Source organism: Protopterus annectens, chromosome 14.part0 (assembly GCF_019279795.1).
Source record: "Protopterus annectens isolate FY-2018-M chromosome 14.part0, PAN1.0, whole genome shotgun sequence".
Lineage (NCBI taxonomy): Eukaryota > Metazoa > Chordata > Ceratodontiformes > Protopteridae > Protopterus > Protopterus annectens.
In genome coordinates, this window is record NC_056748.1 from 85,656,339 (window position 1) to 85,675,635 (window position 19,297).

Below are 19,297 nucleotides of genomic sequence, written 5' to 3' on the forward strand. Positions count from 1 at the left end.
ACTTTCACCACTCTGTCCCAGACTCATCTGTCATCAAGTATGCAGATGACTCGACCATCATCTGCTAAGCTTTCTCACCCTCCCAGCTTCTAGCAAAAACACAATTAGCCTTTTTCAAAACAGAAATCTGGATGCAGTCCAACCATCTAGCCCTGAATGCAAATAAAACTACACTAATGCTCTTCTGCCCCGGCAAAAACTCAACTATCGATAAAACCTCATTCACCATACAAAGCCAGAACAACACTCCCCTTGATATAGTCCCCACCACTAAACTTCTCGGTATCATCATAGATGAAGAACTAATATTTGACACACACATCCACTCTTCAATCAAAAAAACTCACCAAAAGTTAGGTCTTCTCTACAGACACATCCACTTCCTCTGCCTCTCTACCCGTCAGACTTTCTTGCTTCCCGCCCTAATGTATGGTGCACCCCTGTTCAAAAACATACACATCAGCTTACGAAACAAACTTGAATCCTGCTACCACAAAATCTGCAAATTTGCAACCAATTCTAAATACTCTTCCCACCACTGCCACTCCCTCCTCACCCTCAATTGGCTTGAACTTCTCAACTACCTTAGTTACCTACAACTCACCACTGCTCACAAACTTATCTACAAACCTGCAAACTGCCCTTCTCTGGCTACATCCCTAAAACCCTATATACCCAACCGCCAACTCAGATCCACAAACCAAAATCTCCTTCAAATCCATAAACCTTCTTATCTCTTGGCCAGCTACTTCTCTCCTACTCCATAGCCAAAAAATGGAATCCCACCCCCCTCCTTCGCAGCCTTCCCCAGCATGACAATTTCAAAACCCAGCTACTATCTCATCTATCATCCGAATGCAAATGCCCATGCCACACTCCAGCTTATTCCCCTCTCTGCCCTCTCTCTTTCTGCACAACTCCTTAAGATTCTCTCTGCTGCCTTGGACTGTGTATCTTCCGTAGTATTCTCCATAACCCCTTCTGTTTCTTTCTCCATGCTTTATAGACCACCTAAACTAAAATAAATAATAGCTATAGCTCAACTCACATAGAATTCTCCTGCCACAAATTGCACTCTGCATCTGATTACTTCTACCTACCATTATAAGCTAGTTACTATATATTTTAAATGTTTTACTCACTTGAGCTTTTAACATACTGTATTACACACTCTGAAATGTCTTTAACTTGTTTTGCACAGTTTAAAGTTGTGTCCCTGGTAACTTGCAATATGTACTTGAAATGTATACATTTTTGCCCTTTCATTTGTAAACTGCAAGTTGTAAATTCAAATGTAACTGTAATTTGTTATGGAGCTTTTCTCCACGGGTCTCCACTGAACACGAGCTCTTCTGGCCCAGTGGACTTCCCCGGTCATCAAACTTAAATAAACAATTAAATAAATAAATAAATAAATAAATATTTGACATATACTGATAAACAAAGTATCTCGAGCTCAGGAATAAAGCTAAGACACTAATCAAGACTGATAAAACAAACTATTACCACACCAACCAAAACAGATATCAGAACAATCCTAAAAAATTATGGACAGCCATAAACAATGTACTCTATCCAGGTAAAGCTTGCTCCTGTTAATTCAGACAACTCAACAAACATAGCAACCCAGTTCAACAAATTTTTCACAGACACCATTCTAACCCTAGCTAAATCATATGCACCCCCAACTACCATCAAACCACCCAACCTCAATACCACTGACCTGGGCTTCTCACTACAACCTGTTCCAGTCTCCACTATGAAAAAGATAGTTACAAAACTTAAACCTACAGCCCTCTCTGTAGACAATCTACCAGCTGTATTCCTAAAGATTGCTGCTAAAGCTATTGCATATCCCATAATAATCCTCATTAATCAGTCTAGAACCGAAAGCTTAGTTCCTCACCTCTGGAACATTGCCTATATCACCCCACTTCACAAAGGAGGTAACTCCCTATATCACCCCACTTCACAAAGGAGGTAACTCCCTATATCACCCCACTTCACAAAGGAGGTAACTCCCTATATCACCCCACTTCACAAAGGAGGTAACTCCCTATATCACCCCACTTCACAAAGGAGGTAACTCCTATATCACCCCACTTCACAAAGGAGGTAACTCCCTATATCACCCCACTTCACAAAGGAGGTAACTCCCTATATCACCCCACTTCACAAAGGAGGTAACTCCAAAGAACTAATCAACTATTGACCAATCGCCATACTCTCTCCATTATACAAAATCCTTAAAAGATGTGTATACACACAAATCCTAACTTTCCTAAACTCTCCTAATCTACTAATTAAAACACAACATGGCTTCAGGCCTTCACATAGCACCACTACACCTCTTATGTCCTTTAAACACACACAGTCAACAAACACAGAAACAATGGTAACTAGGTCTCAGCCATATTCTTAGACCTCTCCAAAACCTTTGATATGGTAAACCATGACAAACTCATTGACATGCTTGCAGATTTAAATCTGAGCGCATCTACCACTTTCTGGTTCAAAAATTATCTAACAGGCAGACAACAGACAGTAAGATTGCAACAGGAACTCTCCTCACTTCTACCGGTCTCACTAGGGGTCCCACAAGGTTCAGTCCGTGGGCCACTACTGTTTTCTATCTTTAGCAACAAACTACACACAGCCACTCTTCATGTCTCCATCATACAATATGCAGAGGATTCCACACTCATCTGTGCCTCTCCCTCCCCTGAGACCCTCCACCACCAAACACAGTCCTCTTTTCTTGCTGTTGAGCATTGGCTCTCAGATTCACATCTAATACTAAACCCAATAAGACTCAGCTTATTATTTTCCCACCCACACATCACTCCTCCCATACTATTAACTGTAACATTACTTTCAGTAACAACACAATTATATCACCAGTCACTCACACAAAACTACTTGGGGTTATCATAGACAGCCAATTGAAGTTTGACATACATATATCCACCACCACAAAAAAGTGCATAAAAAAGTTGCCATGCTATACAGGAACAAACAGTTCCTAAGTAACTCCACCAGCGCCACCATTACACGTACCCACCTTATTTCCACACTCTTAGATGCATCACCAATATTCACCAATCTCAGAAAACCAGACCTTGTCATTCTTCAAAGCTGCTATAATAAAATTGCCAAATTTGCAACAAATATGCCCCATCAAACGCATCACTGCACTCCTCTAAAAGCTCTTGATTGGCTGGAACTTCCCAACCTCATTCCTTATAACCAACTTATAACAACGTGCAAACTTCTTCACTGCCCTGACAAAATCCCTTCTCTACACAACCTACTTCACCCAAGCACCAAAGCTAGAATTCTATAATCAAATGAGAAACTCTTACTAGAGGTAACAAAACCAATAACTCCGCCGGCACTTCTCTCTACAGCAACTCAGTTGCTAAACAGTGGAACAGCCTCCCCCCAGTATCACAACTATAACTACCCTCACCCCCTTCAAAAAAAGCCATGAAATCATCTTCAGCATCTTTGGTTATGTAACTGCAACACCCCAAACTGATCTCCTGCTAGTACTTTCAGCCAGTACTAACAGTACGTCTCTCTCTCTGTTTCCCACCGCGGTACTTCTCCTACCTCGCTCTACTTCCAGCATCATTTCCCGTTACATCTCTCTGCTCCTCCCTCTAAGTGTCCTCTTCCTTTCCTATATCCAACTGACTTTATGCACAGCCCACCTACCAATATTATCCTTATTAACACCCTTTGAATTATTCCTCTTCTTCTATATGTCTGCAACCTTCCTGCTTACCCTACCTTTAGACATTACCACCTACTACTCTCTCTATCAGCCCTCCACTTTCACCTCATTATTTCCATGTCTGTACCTATCCTCTCTCCCCTCTACTCAGAACCCTTCCTATCCAATCTATATTTTATACATATTTCATCCTACCAGCTATTTTACAATGTATATATATCCCAAATAGTCTGAAGTATTTGATTTCTAAACTCTTTCTTTTTAAGGTATTACTTTTCAGCATCATTAGTAATAAAAAAGTGTGTGGATACTAAATATGATTGCACGTAATCTAACTGCATATCAACTGTCTAATGTAATATTTTACTGTGTGCATGGAGCTTGCAGCTTTTCTCCCGGGGCCTCCGCTGAAAAAGGACATCTGTCCAGTTGGACTTTACTGGTTAACAAATGAAAAATAAATAAATAACTAAATAAATGGTGAATGTTGCATCAAGTAAGGAGAGATATAACGAATCACATCATGAAGAAGAAAATGCTAGAAGAGTTTTATCTTCAGAGACATGGGTTTGAAGCCCAGAAAGATACTCTGATTATCACATCAATCAAACCCGTAAAAAGAAGACAAAAATTCCTGGAATGTTTTTTTGGTTTAACATTGTTACAAAAAGCAGAGTTGCTACGCACAAGGTACCATGTAATAGGCTATCTGCATACAAATACTTCAACGGTACACATTCTGGTATTTGCACCAACATTAACATATTCATACCAACTGGGGTTTTCTGATATGGTTCAGCCTCTTCATAGTATCCTTCTGGAGATTCTTGTGCAAGCAGCGTGTATTGTTTTCTATCTGTTATCTGTAGGACAAACAAAAGCAGCACATTATAAAACTAATTATCTGAACAGTCGTAACTTTGCTCCCCCACAAGTTACTCTAATGTTAAATTGGCAGAAAATATTTGTCTCATAGCTAATGCCATACAAACTTAAACATTTCCCAAGATAAACATATAACAATGTCTCATGGGGGTCTTCGTAGAAAAACAGAGCAGAACATCAACATATACCATAAGCTATAGCAGCTGTGAAGTTAAGTGCACCAGTATTGTTGTATCCAAAGAAGTGCTGTTTGTTGCATAAAATGTCAAATAATATTAACATACCAGACTGGAAAGACGTCTCATGTGTTTTTACTTGTTCCTTGAACTAACAGAAGAGCACCTCAGCCAGGTGAATGCTTCTGCATACAGATGCCTAGTACATGCGTAGAGGTTTCTACACATGCCACACTTCCTCCGGACTTAATAGATACACCGGGGGGGGTGAAAGCTACACTAGCCATAACGAGTTCAGTGGTTTTCTTTGAAATAAACATTAGTGACAAGATGCACATACCACCTGCATACTGAATATGGGTCGACTCCATACTTCTTGTCGTAAGTCTCCCTAGTTCAATATGTTGATGACTCTACTGTCATCACCATTGCCAACTCTCCATCTGAGCTGTTATCTGCTTCCCAAACATCCTTTAACTCATTGAAACCTGGCTCACCAATAACTTACTTATCCTCAACCCCAAAAAACTAAACTGTTACTTTCTCTGTAAAATGTTAACCATATTAAACCCTACTTCTCCATGCTATCACTTAATAAGACTATTAAAGTGGAATCCAGTACAAAACTCCTCAGCATCACCATTGATGATCAACTTAAATTCAACCTGCATGTAAATAATTGCATCAGAAAAACCCATCACAACCTGCATGTAAATAACTGCATCAGAAAAAGGCATCACAACCTGCATGTAAATAACTGCATCAGAAAAAAAAACATCACAACCTGCATGCAAATAACTGCATCAGAAAAACCCATCACAACCTTTATGTAAATAACTCCATCAGAAAAACCCACCAAAACCTGCATGTAAATAACTGCATCAGAAAAACCCATCACAACCTGCATGTAAATAACTGCATCAGAAAACCCATCACAACCTGCATGTAAATAACTGCATCAGAAAAACCCATCACAACCTGCATGTAAATAACTGCATCAGAAAAAAAACATCACAACCTGCATGCAAATAACTGCATCAGAAAAACCCATCACAACCTTTATGTAAATAACTCCATCAGAAAAACCCACCAAAACCTGCATGTAAATAACTGCATCAGAAAACCCATCACAACCTGCATGTAAATAACTACATCAGAAAAACCCATCACAACCTGCATGTAAATAACTGCATCAGAAAAACCCATCACAACCTGCATGTAAATAACTGCATCAGAAAAAAAACATCACAACCTGCATGCAAATAACTGCATCAGAAAACCCCATCACAACCTTTATGTAAATAACTCCATCAGAAAAACCCACCAAAACCTGCATGTAAATAACTGCATCAGAAAACCCATCACAACCTGCATGTAAATAACTGCATCAGAAAACCCATCACAACCTGCATGTAAAAAACTGCATCAGAAAAAAACATCACAATCTGCATGTAATTAACTGCATCAGAAAAACCCACCACAACCTGCATGTAAATAACTGCATCAGAAAAACTCATCACGATCTGCATGTAATTAACTGCATCATAAAAACCCACCACAACCTGCATGTAAATAACTGCATCAGAAAACCCATCACAACCTGCATGTAAATAACTGCATCAGAAAAACCCATCACAATCTGCATGTAATTAACTGCATCAGAAAAACCCACCACAACCTGCATGTAAATAACTGCATCAGAAAACCCCATCACAACCTGCATGTAAATGACTGCATCAGAAAAACCCATCACAACCTGCATGTAAATAACTGCATCAGAAAAACCCATCACAATCTGCATGTAATTAACTGCATCAGAAAAACCCACCACAATCTGCATGTAAATAACTGCATCAGAAAAACCCACCACATCCTGCATGTAAATAAATGCATCAGAAAATCCCATCACAACCTGCATGTAAATAACTGCATCAGAAAAACCCATCACAACCTGCATGTAGTAACTGCATCAGAAAAACTCATCACAATCTGCATGTAATTAACTGCATCAGAAAAACCCACCACAACCTGCATGTAAATAACTGCATCAGGAAAACCCACCACAACCTGCATGTAAATAACTACATCAGAAAAACCCACCACAACCTGCATGTAAATAACTGCATCAGAAAAACCCATCACAACCTGCATGTAATTAACTGCATCAGAAAAACCCATCACAACCTACATGTAAATAACTGCATCAGAAAAACACATCAGAACCTGCATGTAAATAACTGCTTTAGAAAAACCCACTACATCCTGCATGTAAATAACTACATCTGAAAAACCCACCACAACCTGCATGTAAATAACTGCATCAGAAAAACCCATCACAACCTGCATGTAAATAACTACATCAGAAAAACCCATCACAACCTGCATGTAAATAACTGCATCAGAAAAACCCAACACAATCTGCATGTAAATAACTGCATCAGAAAAAAACATCACAACCTGCATGCAAATAACTGCATCAGAAAAACCCATCACAACCTTTATGTAAATAACTCCATCAGAAAAACCCACCAAAACCTGCATGTAAATAACTGCATCAGAAAAACCCATCACAACCTGCATGTAAATAACTGCATCAGAAAAACCCACCACAACCTGCATGTAAATAACTGCATTAGAAAAGACCACCACAACCTGCATGTAAATAACTGCATCAGAAAAACCCACCAGAAATTAGGACTCCTGTACAGAAACAAGAAGTTCCTTTCCACTGATGCCAGGATCACTCTCTCCCACACACTTAGCTCCTACCTAGTCTGACATATAGCTCTCAAATTCTCACAAATCTCAGCTCCTCTCCACTATCAAAACTAGAGTCTACTTATAACAAGGTAGCTAGGTTTCCCACCCAACAACCTTACAAATCCAATCACTGTCTCTCTCTAAAAAGCTTAAACTGGCACAAGATCCCCTTGTACTTCTCTTCTCTCAGCTCCAGATCATCCACTCTATCCTATTCCAGCTCTCCTGCTGTCCAGTTCTATCTTCCCTTACCTCCCACTATTCCCCTACTAGACCCCTATGGAGCTCTACCCAAGACCTACTAAATATCTGTAAACCCAAGACCAAATTTGGATGCAACATATATAGCTACCGTCCTTCTATTATTTTGAATAAACTTCCTCTTGAATTCAGGACCCTCACACTTCCTAAACAATTTAAGGCTGCCATCAAAGAATATTTTACATGTCATTGGACCTGCCACTGCCCCCCCCCCCCCAGCCTAAAGAAGGTTCGCCTTCTGCTCTCCTATTTCCCTCTCACAATCTCACTGTCTCCCTCTCTTAATATAATCCTTAAATTGTCTTCTTAATCTACCCTGCTAATGCCTTTGTGTAATCATTCAATGGTCCATGTAATCCTCAACTACAGTTTTTAAAATTGATCTGTAATGTATGTAATTTCATAATTTATTTACATCTTATTCTCACTGAACTCACTTCTAAACGTTTTTCCTTGATGCATTGTAGGAATTATGTATTATATTTTTAATTAACTGTTTTGTTATCTGATAAATGTTTAATACGTGGAGATTTTCTCCCCGGGCCTCCACTGAAAAAGGGTTCTTCAGCTCAGTTGTACATACCAGGTCAACAAATGTAAAATAAATGAATAAATATATTAATTAGATGAAATTTCAAAATCTCGAATGCACACATGAGCGGAAATGCAGGAAATCGAAATCGGTATTGTGGGGGGCTGTTCCCTCCACACCCCCCACTAAATATATATTCCAACTCCAAGATTACACTACAGTGAGGAAAGGGAAAATGTTCCGATCTTCACTGTACTGTGATCCAAAAAAAATATCGAGTTCCTGCATTTCCACTCATGTGAGCGTTCAACATTTTGAACTTTCATCGATCTAAAGTAGATCCCTAAAAACACTTAGTAGCAATTATGAATACATAATAAGTCAATGATAATAATAATAATAATTTTGATTGAATCACAGTTAACTTTTGGTATTGACTCAGAAACTGCAGTCCTAAATCCGTGAGGTTTTGTTGTACAGCTGACATGTCATTGCTTCATCCTGACAGCAGCATTATCATTCTATTTACTTTAGTTTTAAGGTATTATTTTCTTCTGCCATCATAAACTGGCTATAGTAAGGATTTCTTCAGTTTTCAATACAGTGCCACCAGGCTCCAGAAATATGACAATCAGGTGAACATCCCTTCAAAATAAGAGTCTTCTGTCTGGAACCCTAGGGCATCTCTTAATATATACATCTAGTTCTGGAAACATCAACTGGCCGGGTCATTTATGTGACAGAAGGATACCGCTTCCTTAAGGCCATGCATCTGACAAGGCTACCTCTCTGGTTATCAAACAGGCTCATTTCTAGTTCTACATCCATACTCATAAAGACCTACCCTAATGAACCATCAAGAAGTTTGATAAAAGTCTGGTTCTACTGTAGCAAAGCAAGACTCTACCTTTCATTCAGTGATACTACAAAAACAAACAGCCTCACGACGAAAACAGACTTGGTATTAACAGTAAACGTCTCTGCCCTTGAAAATCATACTGCCAGGATAATCCTATGGGCTAGGCTTGTAAAGGCACCAGGGTCATTAGCCTAGTACACACCTATGAACCTATTGAAATGGCATTGAAACCCACATTCATAAAAATGCACCTGGGTAGTGATGGATTAAGTTTACCTTTGGGCTGTTTTAAATCATGGGCACCTTGCACACATTTTAGGACCATGCAAACATACATGTGTTTTTTATTCACCTTCCTGATTGTATTAAATTATATTCCTTGCATAATACAGCGCCACTTGTTAGAATGTGTGGTAAATTTGTAGTTTGGAAAATTTTTTTCAGTAAGCAATAAAACAAAATGTATGAACCGATAATTACAAAACTGTCCATTTCTGAACACTTCACTCACAAAAGACCCCTCAAACTCCTGTTATTACAATCCACCAATATTAGTCATTATTCACAATCTCTGCAACAGTAAAAGTCATCTGAATAATTCCACATAAAAGAGATCTGTAACTAATGAAGAGGCTGCTATCAGCAAGCAACTTTATATTTCAGTGTGTTTCCTCCACAAATTCAGTGCCTGCTGATCATGAATACACTGTCTACATTAACAATGGAATAAGAAATGGATGGCAAACTGACAACAGGTTCATAGTTACAAAAAGTATCTCATCCAAAGGAGGAAGCACTCGGGAATGCATCACCCCACCTCCCTTAAAGAACAGCACAATATCAACAATCTATCTACATGGTGTGGTGGTAGAACCCACAGCCTTCTGCATCAAAAGCAAGTATGTATGTGTTATACTACTAGCACTGCCTTCAAATGGTCTAGGGCAAACAGTAATGGCCATTTTCCTAAACAAACAGTTGCACATTGAAAACAGACTTAGCATGAACAGAACTAAACTTCTCTTTCCTTGAAGCTTACTATTCCTGGAAAATGTACTGAAACTCAGCCTGGTAGCTGGTGTAGACACTTCAGGGTCTTGTCTCTTTAAGGTACAGGGCTTGAGCTTGGTTAAATTGACTAACCTGTCAGCTGTAACTAGGACATTACATACACACAATCTCTGAGACACATACCTGTCCCTCCAGCATGTTTTGTGCATGTCACACGCTAGGTTTATATCCTTGGATAGGGTAATCCTAGAACCTATCTAGGTCTGTCAGTGTTAGGACTGTCAGAATGGGGATTATCATTTTCACAGAGTACTTATAATGTAAGAAAGAAACAGTGCACATACATGGCATCTCATTAAAGATGTATGACATTAGGTCATGAGTCAAAGCTTGTGTTTTAATACTTGGGAGATGGAATACAACAGCATGTCAGGCACAATAAAAAAGTAAGTAAAAAGAGACAGACATATAAGTGTACAAACAAGATCAGACAAATGTAACTGTACAAGCAAGAGACAGAGAGATGTAACTGTACAAGCAAGAGAAAGAAAGAGTTAACTGTACAAGCAAGAGACAGACAGATGTAACCGTACAAGCAAGAGAAAGAAAGAGTTAACTGTACAAGCAAGAGACAGACAGATGTAACCGTACAAGCAAGAGAAAGAAAGAGTTAACTGTACAAGCAAGAGACAGACAGATGTAACCGTACAAGCAAGATCAGACAGATGTAACCGTACAAGCAAGAGAAAGACAGATGTAACCGTACAAGCAAGAGACAGAGAGAGATGTAACTGTACAAGCAAGAGACAGACAGATGTAACCATACAGGACAGATGTAACTGTACAAGCAAGAGACAGACAGATGTAACCGTACAAGCAAGAGACAGACAGATGTAACTGTACAAGCAAGATCAGACAGATGTAACGTTACAAGCAAGAGATAGACAGATGCAACTGTACAAGCAAGATCAGAACAATGTAACTGTACAAGCAAGAGACAGACAGATGTAACTGTACAAGCAAGAGACAGACAGATGTAACCGTACAAGCAAGATCAGACAGATGTAACCGTACAAGCAAGAGAAAGACAGACGTAACCGTACAAGCAAGAGACAGAGAGAGATGTAACTGTACAAGCAAGAGACAGACAGATGTAACCGTACAAACATGAAACAGACAGATGTAACTGTACAAGCAAGATCAGACAGATGTAACTGTACAAGCAAGAGACAGACAGATTTAACCGTACAAGCAAGATCAGACAGGTGTAACGGTGCAAGCAATAGACATACAGATGTAACTGTACAAGCAAAGTAAGAGACAGACAGATGTAACTGTACAAGCAAGAGACAGACAGATGTAACCGTACAAGCAAGAGACAGACAGATGTAACTGTACAAGCAAGATAAGACAGACGTAACTGTACAAGCAAGAGGCAGACAGATGTAACTGTACAAGCAAGATCAGACAGATGAACCCATACAAACAAGAGACAGACAGATATAACTGTACAAGCAAGAGACAGACAGATGTAACTGGACAAGCAAGAGACAGACAGATGTAACCGTACCAGCAAGAGACAGACAGATGTAACTGTACAAGCAAGTGGCAGACAGAGGTAACTGTACAAGCAAGAGATAGACAGATGTAACTGTACAAGCAAGAGAGAGAGATTTAACTGTAAAAGCAAGAGACAGACAGATGTAACTGTACAAGCAAGAGACAGACAGATGTAACTGTACAAGCAAGAGAAAGACATATGTAACTGTGCAAGCAAGAGACAGACAGATGTAACTGTACAAACAAGAGACATCAGATGTAACCATACAAGCAAGAGACAGACAGACGTAACTGTACAAGCAAGAGACAGACAGATGTAACAGTACAAGCAAGAGAGAGACAGATGTAACTGTACAAGCAAGAGACAGACAGATGTAACTGTACAAGCAAGAGACAGACATATGTAACTGTACAAGCGAGATCAGACAGATGTAACTGTACAAGCAAGAGACAGACAGATGTAACTGTACAAGCAAGATCAGACAGATGTAACTGTACAAGCAAGCGACAGACAAATGTAATCGTACAAGGAAGAGACAGACAGATGTAACTGTACAAGCAAGATCAGACAGATGTAACCGTACAAGCAAGAGACAGACAGATGTAACCGTACAAGCAAGAGACAGACAGATGTAACTGTACATGCAAGATCAGACAGATGTAATCGTACAAGCAAGAGACAGGCAGATGCAACTGTACAAGTGGGATCAGACAGATGTAACTGTACAAGCAAGAGAGAGACAGATGTATCTGTACAAGCAAGAGAAAGACAGAGGTAACTGTACAAGCAAGAGACAGACAGATGTAACTGTACAAGCAAGAAACAAGACAGATGTAACTGTACAAGCAAGAGACAGACAGATGTAACTGTACAAGCAAGAGACAGACAGATGTAACTGTACAAGCAAGAAACAGACAGATGTAACCGTACAAGCAAGATCAGACAGATGTAACCGTACAAGCAAGAGAAAGACAGATGAAACTGTACAAGCAAGAGACAGAGAGATGTAACTGTACAAGCAAGAGACAGACAGATGTAACTGTACAAGCAAGAAACAGACAGATGTAACCGTACAAGCAAGATCAGACAGATGTAACCGTACAAGCAAGAGAAAGACAGATGAAACTGTACAAGCAAGAGACAGAGAGATGTAACTGTACAAGCAAGAGACAGACAGATGTAACCGTACAAACATGAAACAGACAGATGTAACTGTACAAGCAAGATCAGACAGATGTAACTGTACAAGCAAGAGACAGACAGATGTAACCGTACAAACATGAAACAGACAGATGTAACTGTACAAGCAAGATCAGACAGATGTAACTGTACAAGCAAGAGACAGACAGATGTAACCGTACAAGCAAGATCAGACAGGTGTAACGGTGCAAGCAATAGACATACAGATGTAACTGTACAAGCAAAGCAAGAGACAGACAGATGTAACTGTACAAGCAAGAGACAGACAGATGTAACCGTACAAGCAAGAGACAAACAGATGTAACTGTACAAGCAAGATCAGACAGACATAACTGTACAAGCAAGAGGCAGACAGATGTAACTGTACAAGCAAGATCAGACAGATGAACCCATACAAACAAGAGACAGACAGATATAACTGTACAAGCAAGAGACAGACAGATGTAACTGTACAAGCAAGAGACAGACAGATGTAACTGTACAAACAAGAGACATCAGATGTAACCATACAAGCAAGAGACAGACAGACGTAACTGTACAAGCAAGAGACAGACAGATGTAACAGTACAAGCAAGAGAGAGACAGATGTAACTGTACAAGCAAGAGACAGACAGATGTAACTGTACAAGCAAGAGACAGACATATGTAACTGTACAAGCGAGATCAGACAGATGTAACTGTACAAGCAAGAGACAGACAGATGTAACTGTACAAGCAAGATCAGACAGATGTAACTGTACAAGCAAGCGACAGACAAATGTAATCGTACAAGGAAGAGACAGACAGATGTAACTGTACAAGCAAGATCAGACAGATGTAACCGTACAAGCAAGAGACAGACAGATGTAACCGTACAAGCAAGAGACAGACAGATGTAACTGTACATGCAAGATCAGACAGATGTAATCGTACAAGCAAGAGACAGACAGATGCAACTGTACAAGTGGGATCAGACAGATGTAACTGTACAAGCAAGAGAGAGACAGATGTATCTGTACAAGCAAGAGAAAGACAGAGGTAACTGTACAAGCAAGAGACAGACAGATGTAACTGTACAAGCAAGAAACAAGACAGATGTAACTGTACAAGCAAGAGACAGACAGATGTAACTGTACAAGCAAGAGACAGACAGATGTAACTGTACAAGCAAGAAACAGACAGATGTAACCGTACAAGCAAGATCAGACAGATGTAACCGTACAAGCAAGAGAAAGACAGATGAAACTGTACAAGCAAGAGACAGAGAGATGTAACTGTACAAGCAAGAGACAGACAGATGTAACTGTACAAGCAAGAAACAGACAGATGTAACCGTACAAGCAAGATCAGACAGATGTAACGGTACAAGCAAGAGAAAGACAGATGAAACTGTACAAGCAAGAGACAGAGAGATGTAACTGTACAAGCAAGAGACAGACAGATGTAACCGTACAAACATGAAACAGACAGATGTAACTGTACAAGCAAGATCAGACAGATGTAACTGTACAAGCAAGAGACAGACAGATGTAACCGTACAACATGAAACAGACAGATGTAACTGTACAAGCAAGATCAGACAGATGTAACTGTACAAGCAAGAGACAGACAGATGTAACCGTACAAGCAAGATCAGACAGGTGTAACGGTGCAAGCAATAGACATACAGATGTAACTGTACAAGCAAAGCAAGAGACAGACAGATGTAACTGTACAAGCAAGAGACAGACAGATGTAACCGTACAAGCAAGAGACAAACAGATGTAACTGTACAAGCAAGATCAGACAGACATAACTGTACAAGCAAGAGGCAGACAGATGTAACTGTACAAGCAAGATCAGACAGATGAACCCATACAAACAAGAGACAGACAGATATAACTGTACAAGCAAGAGACAGACAGATGTAACTGTACAAGCAAGAGACAGACAGATGTAACCGTACAAGCAAGAGACAGAGAGATGTAACCATACAAACAAGAAACAGACAGATGTAACTGTAGAAGCAAGAGACAGACAGATTTAACCGTACAAGCAAGATCAGACAGATGTAACCGTACAAGCAAGAGACAGACAGATGTAACTGTACAAGCAAGATCAGACAGATGTAACCGTACAGGCAAGAGACAGACAGATGTAACTGTACAAGCAAGAGACAGACAGATGTAACTGTACAAGCAAGAGGCAGACAGATGTAACTGTACAAGCAAGATCAAACAGATGTAATCGTACAAGCAAAAGACAGACAGATGCATCTGTACAAGCAAGATCAGACAGATGTAACTGTACAAGCAAGATCAGACAGATGTAACCCTACAAGCAAGAGACAGACAGACGTAACTGTACAAGCAAGAGACAGACAGATGTAACCGTACAAGCAAGAGAGAGACAGATGTAACCGTACAAGCAAAAGACAGATAGATGTAACTGTACAAGCAAAAGACAGACAGATGTAACTGTACAAGCAAGAGAGAGAGAGATTTAACTGTAAAAGCAAGAGACAGACAGATGTAACTGTACAAGCAAGAGACAGACAGATGTAACTGTACAAGCAAGAGAAAGACATATGTAACTGTACAAGCAAGAGACAGACAGATGTAACTGTACAAACAAGAGACATCAGATGTAACCATACAAGCAAGAGACAGACAGATGTAACTGTACAACCAAGAGACAGACAGATGTAACGTTACAAGCAAGAGACAGACATATGTAACTGTACAAGCGAGATCAGACAGATGTAACTGTACAAGCAAGGGACAGACAGATGTAACCGTACAAGCAAGAGACAGACAGATGTAACTGTACAAGCAAGATCAGACAGATGTAACCGTACAAGCAAGAGACAGACAGATGTAACCATACAAGCAAGAGACAGACAGATGTAACTGTACATGCAAGATCAGACAGATGTAATCGTACAAGCAAAAGACAGACAGATGCAACCGTACAAGTGGGATCAGACAGATGTAACTGTACAAGGAAGAGACAGACAGATGTAACTGTGCAAGCTGTTCAAGAGACAGACAGATGTAACTGTACAAGCAAGATCAGACAGATGTAACTGTACAAGCAAGAAAGAGACAGATGTAACTGTACAAGCAAGAGACAGACAGATGTAACTGTACAAGCAAGAAAGAGACAGATGTAACTGTACAAGTAAGAGACAGACAGATGTAACTGTACAAGTAAGAGACAGTCAGATGTAACTGTACAAGCAAGAGACAGACAGCTGTAACTGTACAAGCGAGATCAGACAGATGTAACTGTACAAGCAAGAGAGAGACAGATGTAACTGTACAAGCAAGAGACAGACAGATGTAACCATCCAAGCAAGAGACAGACAGATGTAACTGTACAAGCAAGAGAAAGACAGATGTAACTGTACAAGCAAGAGAAAGACAGATGTGACTGTACAAGCAAGTGACAGAGAGATGTAAGTGTACAAGCAAGAGGCAGACTGCTGTAAATGTACAAGCAAGAGACAGACAGATGAAACCGTACAAGCAAGAGACCGACAGATGTAACTGTACAAGCAAGATCAGACAGATGTAACTGTACAAGCAAAAGACAAACATATGTAACTATACAAGCAAAAGACAGACATATGTAACTATACAAGCAAGAGACAGACAGAAGTAACCGTACAAGCAAGTGACAGACAGATGTAACTGTGCAAGCAAGATCAGACAGATGTAACTGTATAAGCGAGAAACAGACAGATGTTACTGTACAAGCAAGAGACAGACAAATGTAACCGTACAAGTAAAGGACAGACAGATGTAACTGTACAAGCAAGAGACAGACAGAGGTAACTGTACAAGCAAGAGACAGGCAGATGTAACCGTACAAGTAAAAGACAGACAGATGTAACTGTACAAGCAAGAGACAGACAGATGTAACCATACAACCAAAAGACAGACAGATGTAACTGTACAAGCAAGAGACAGACAGATGTAACCGTACAAGCAAAAGACAGACAGATGTAGCTGTACAGGCAAGAGACAGACAGATGTAACCTCACAAGCAAGAGACAGACAGATGTAACTGTACAAGCAAGAGACAGACAGAGGTAACTGTACAAGCAAGAAACAGACAGATGTAACTGTACAAACAAGAGACAGACAGATGTAACTGTACAAGCAAGAGACAGACAGATGTAACCGCACAAGCAAGAGACAGACAGATGTAACTGTACAAGCAAGAGACAGACAGAGGTAACTGTACAAGCAAGAAACAGACAGATGTAACTGTACAAACAAGAGACAGACAGATGTAACTGTACAAGCAAGAGACAGACAGAGGTAATTTTACAAGCAAGAGACAGACAGAGGTAACTGTACAAGCAAGAAATAGACAGAGGTAACTGTACAAGCAAGAAACAGACAGATGTAACTGTACAAGCAAGAGACAGACAGATGTAACCGTACAAGCAAGAGACAGACAGAGGTAACTGTACAAGCAAGAAACAGACAGATGTAACTGTACAAACAAGAGACAAACAGATGTAACCGTACAAGCAAGAGACAGACACATGTAACTGTACAAGCAAGAGACAGACAGATGTAACCATACAGGCAAGAGACAGACAGATGTAACTGTACAAGCAAGAGACAGACAGATGTAACCGTACAAGCAAGAGACAGACACATGTAACTGTACAAGCAAGATCAGACAGATGTAACCATACAGGCAAGAGACAGACAGATGTAACTGTACAAGCAAGAGACAGACAGATGTAACCGTACAAGCAAGAGACAGACACATGTAACTGTACAAGCAAGAGATTATATTATAAATAATCATGAAATGGAGTCTCTGTTGTTTGACTATAAAAGAAAAAAGGTGACATCAAAAGGAGCCCTAATAGATAAAGGTGTCATCGGCCATGTGGTACTGAGGGCTGAAGTCCCAGCTCTGACCCAGCAGACATGAGCTTGATTGGTAGATGTAATCCTTTAGGATGCAGCTGGGGTGGGGGGTGGGAAAGGCAGAACATTGGATCTCCTGTTCTACAAAATGGAAAAGTTAGAGCTGAAGCTAGAAAATGAAGGCTCCAACCCTATTGCAAACCATGTGGAATGTACTGGAAGATTCCTGCCATGGACAAGTGATCATCCGCAAGTGGGTTTAACATTGATGACATTACATGATGAGTATGGAGAAGGGCGATAGGAAGACCTTGAAAAATCCAAACCAGCCTTGGATGCCAGGTAATCTCAGTTCATTTATCACCCCAGATGGTCAGATGGTAATGTCCATGACCAACTAATGGGGAAGCACATGAGACAACAGAACAAGGAAGAAGCTTACTTAACAGCATCAAGTGGCCCAAAACAAATGTGAGAAGAAGCTGCATCAGAAGGCAGTCATGAGAAATATATAACTTTGCTTGCTACTTCTAGAAAGAGTACACAAAAGGACCATTATGGCCAGAAATTGAACAAAAAACAAGTTTTTATCTTCTTTTGATGTTTTATGTACTCCTGATGTTTCTGCGGTGCACGAGGACTTATTATTGAAAACTGCAAATGGCAAGAGACATACTGGCCTGATTCAGTTTTTTTCACTAATTTTCTCTTTCCCTCAGTGAACTCTGTACCCCTGAAGATGGCATTATACTGATCTCTCCATACATAAAGGGCCTTTTTTCATTTACTTAGAATGGCACTGCTTGCAACTGCTGCTTACTTTCAGAATGTATGGACAAGTGTCATTTTCTTTTACTTACAGTTTCTGGTTTGTGTTCTTTGTCATATTTTTAAATTCTGTAATGCTCTCTTTTTTCTTTAGTTACAACATAGTGCTTAAATCAATTTTTAAAGCCAAGAATTAGTCAGCTGCTTTGACTTCCCCTCATGGTTTCTGTGACTGGTAACAGCTTTTGTGACGTGCCATCCTCAGCTGATATCTAACACTACAAATTCAAAAAATAAACTCCGTGAATCCTAAAGATTGAACAGATTTATGACATCAGGTGGAGTGAGACAAGTCATCTTTGAGTGACAGTGCCCAGTAAAAGACATGACCCCCCGGATCATTACCTCAAAGAAAGAAGAAAAAGCAAACGTTGCATACAGTTTGCTATGTGGGTTTTTCTTCGCCTAAAAACCTTGACACCTGATAACTATTAAGTCATATATTAGAAACAAAAATTACTAAAGAATGTATTGTGAGGTTTCACCCAGGCAAGGCAGGCAGTGCATTCAGAAAGGTGAGAACAAAAAAAAAAGTGACACAGACAAGGTATTATGCAGTGAAGACTTTAGCTTGGCTGGGTCTTTCTTAGTTTTTCTGATGTTTTCCTTTACTTGGATGTTATTTGGGATATTTTTCC

The 19,297-nt window shown here is 39.8% G+C and overlaps 1 protein-coding gene across 3 annotated transcripts in view; it reads right to left on the bottom strand.

Moving 5' to 3' along the window:
- The window catches only part of AFAP1L2 (actin filament associated protein 1 like 2), a 2,783,820-nt gene that overhangs the window by 1,348,582 nt on the left and 1,415,941 nt on the right, over positions 1–19,297 (bottom strand). For all 3 annotated transcript variants that reach the window (XM_044055822.1, XM_044055821.1, XM_044055820.1), the window contains one exon: positions 4,509–4,599. In XM_044055822.1, the coding sequence (XP_043911757.1) occupies positions 4,509–4,599 (91 nt within the window). The remainder of the gene's footprint in view (positions 1–4,508; positions 4,600–19,297) is intronic.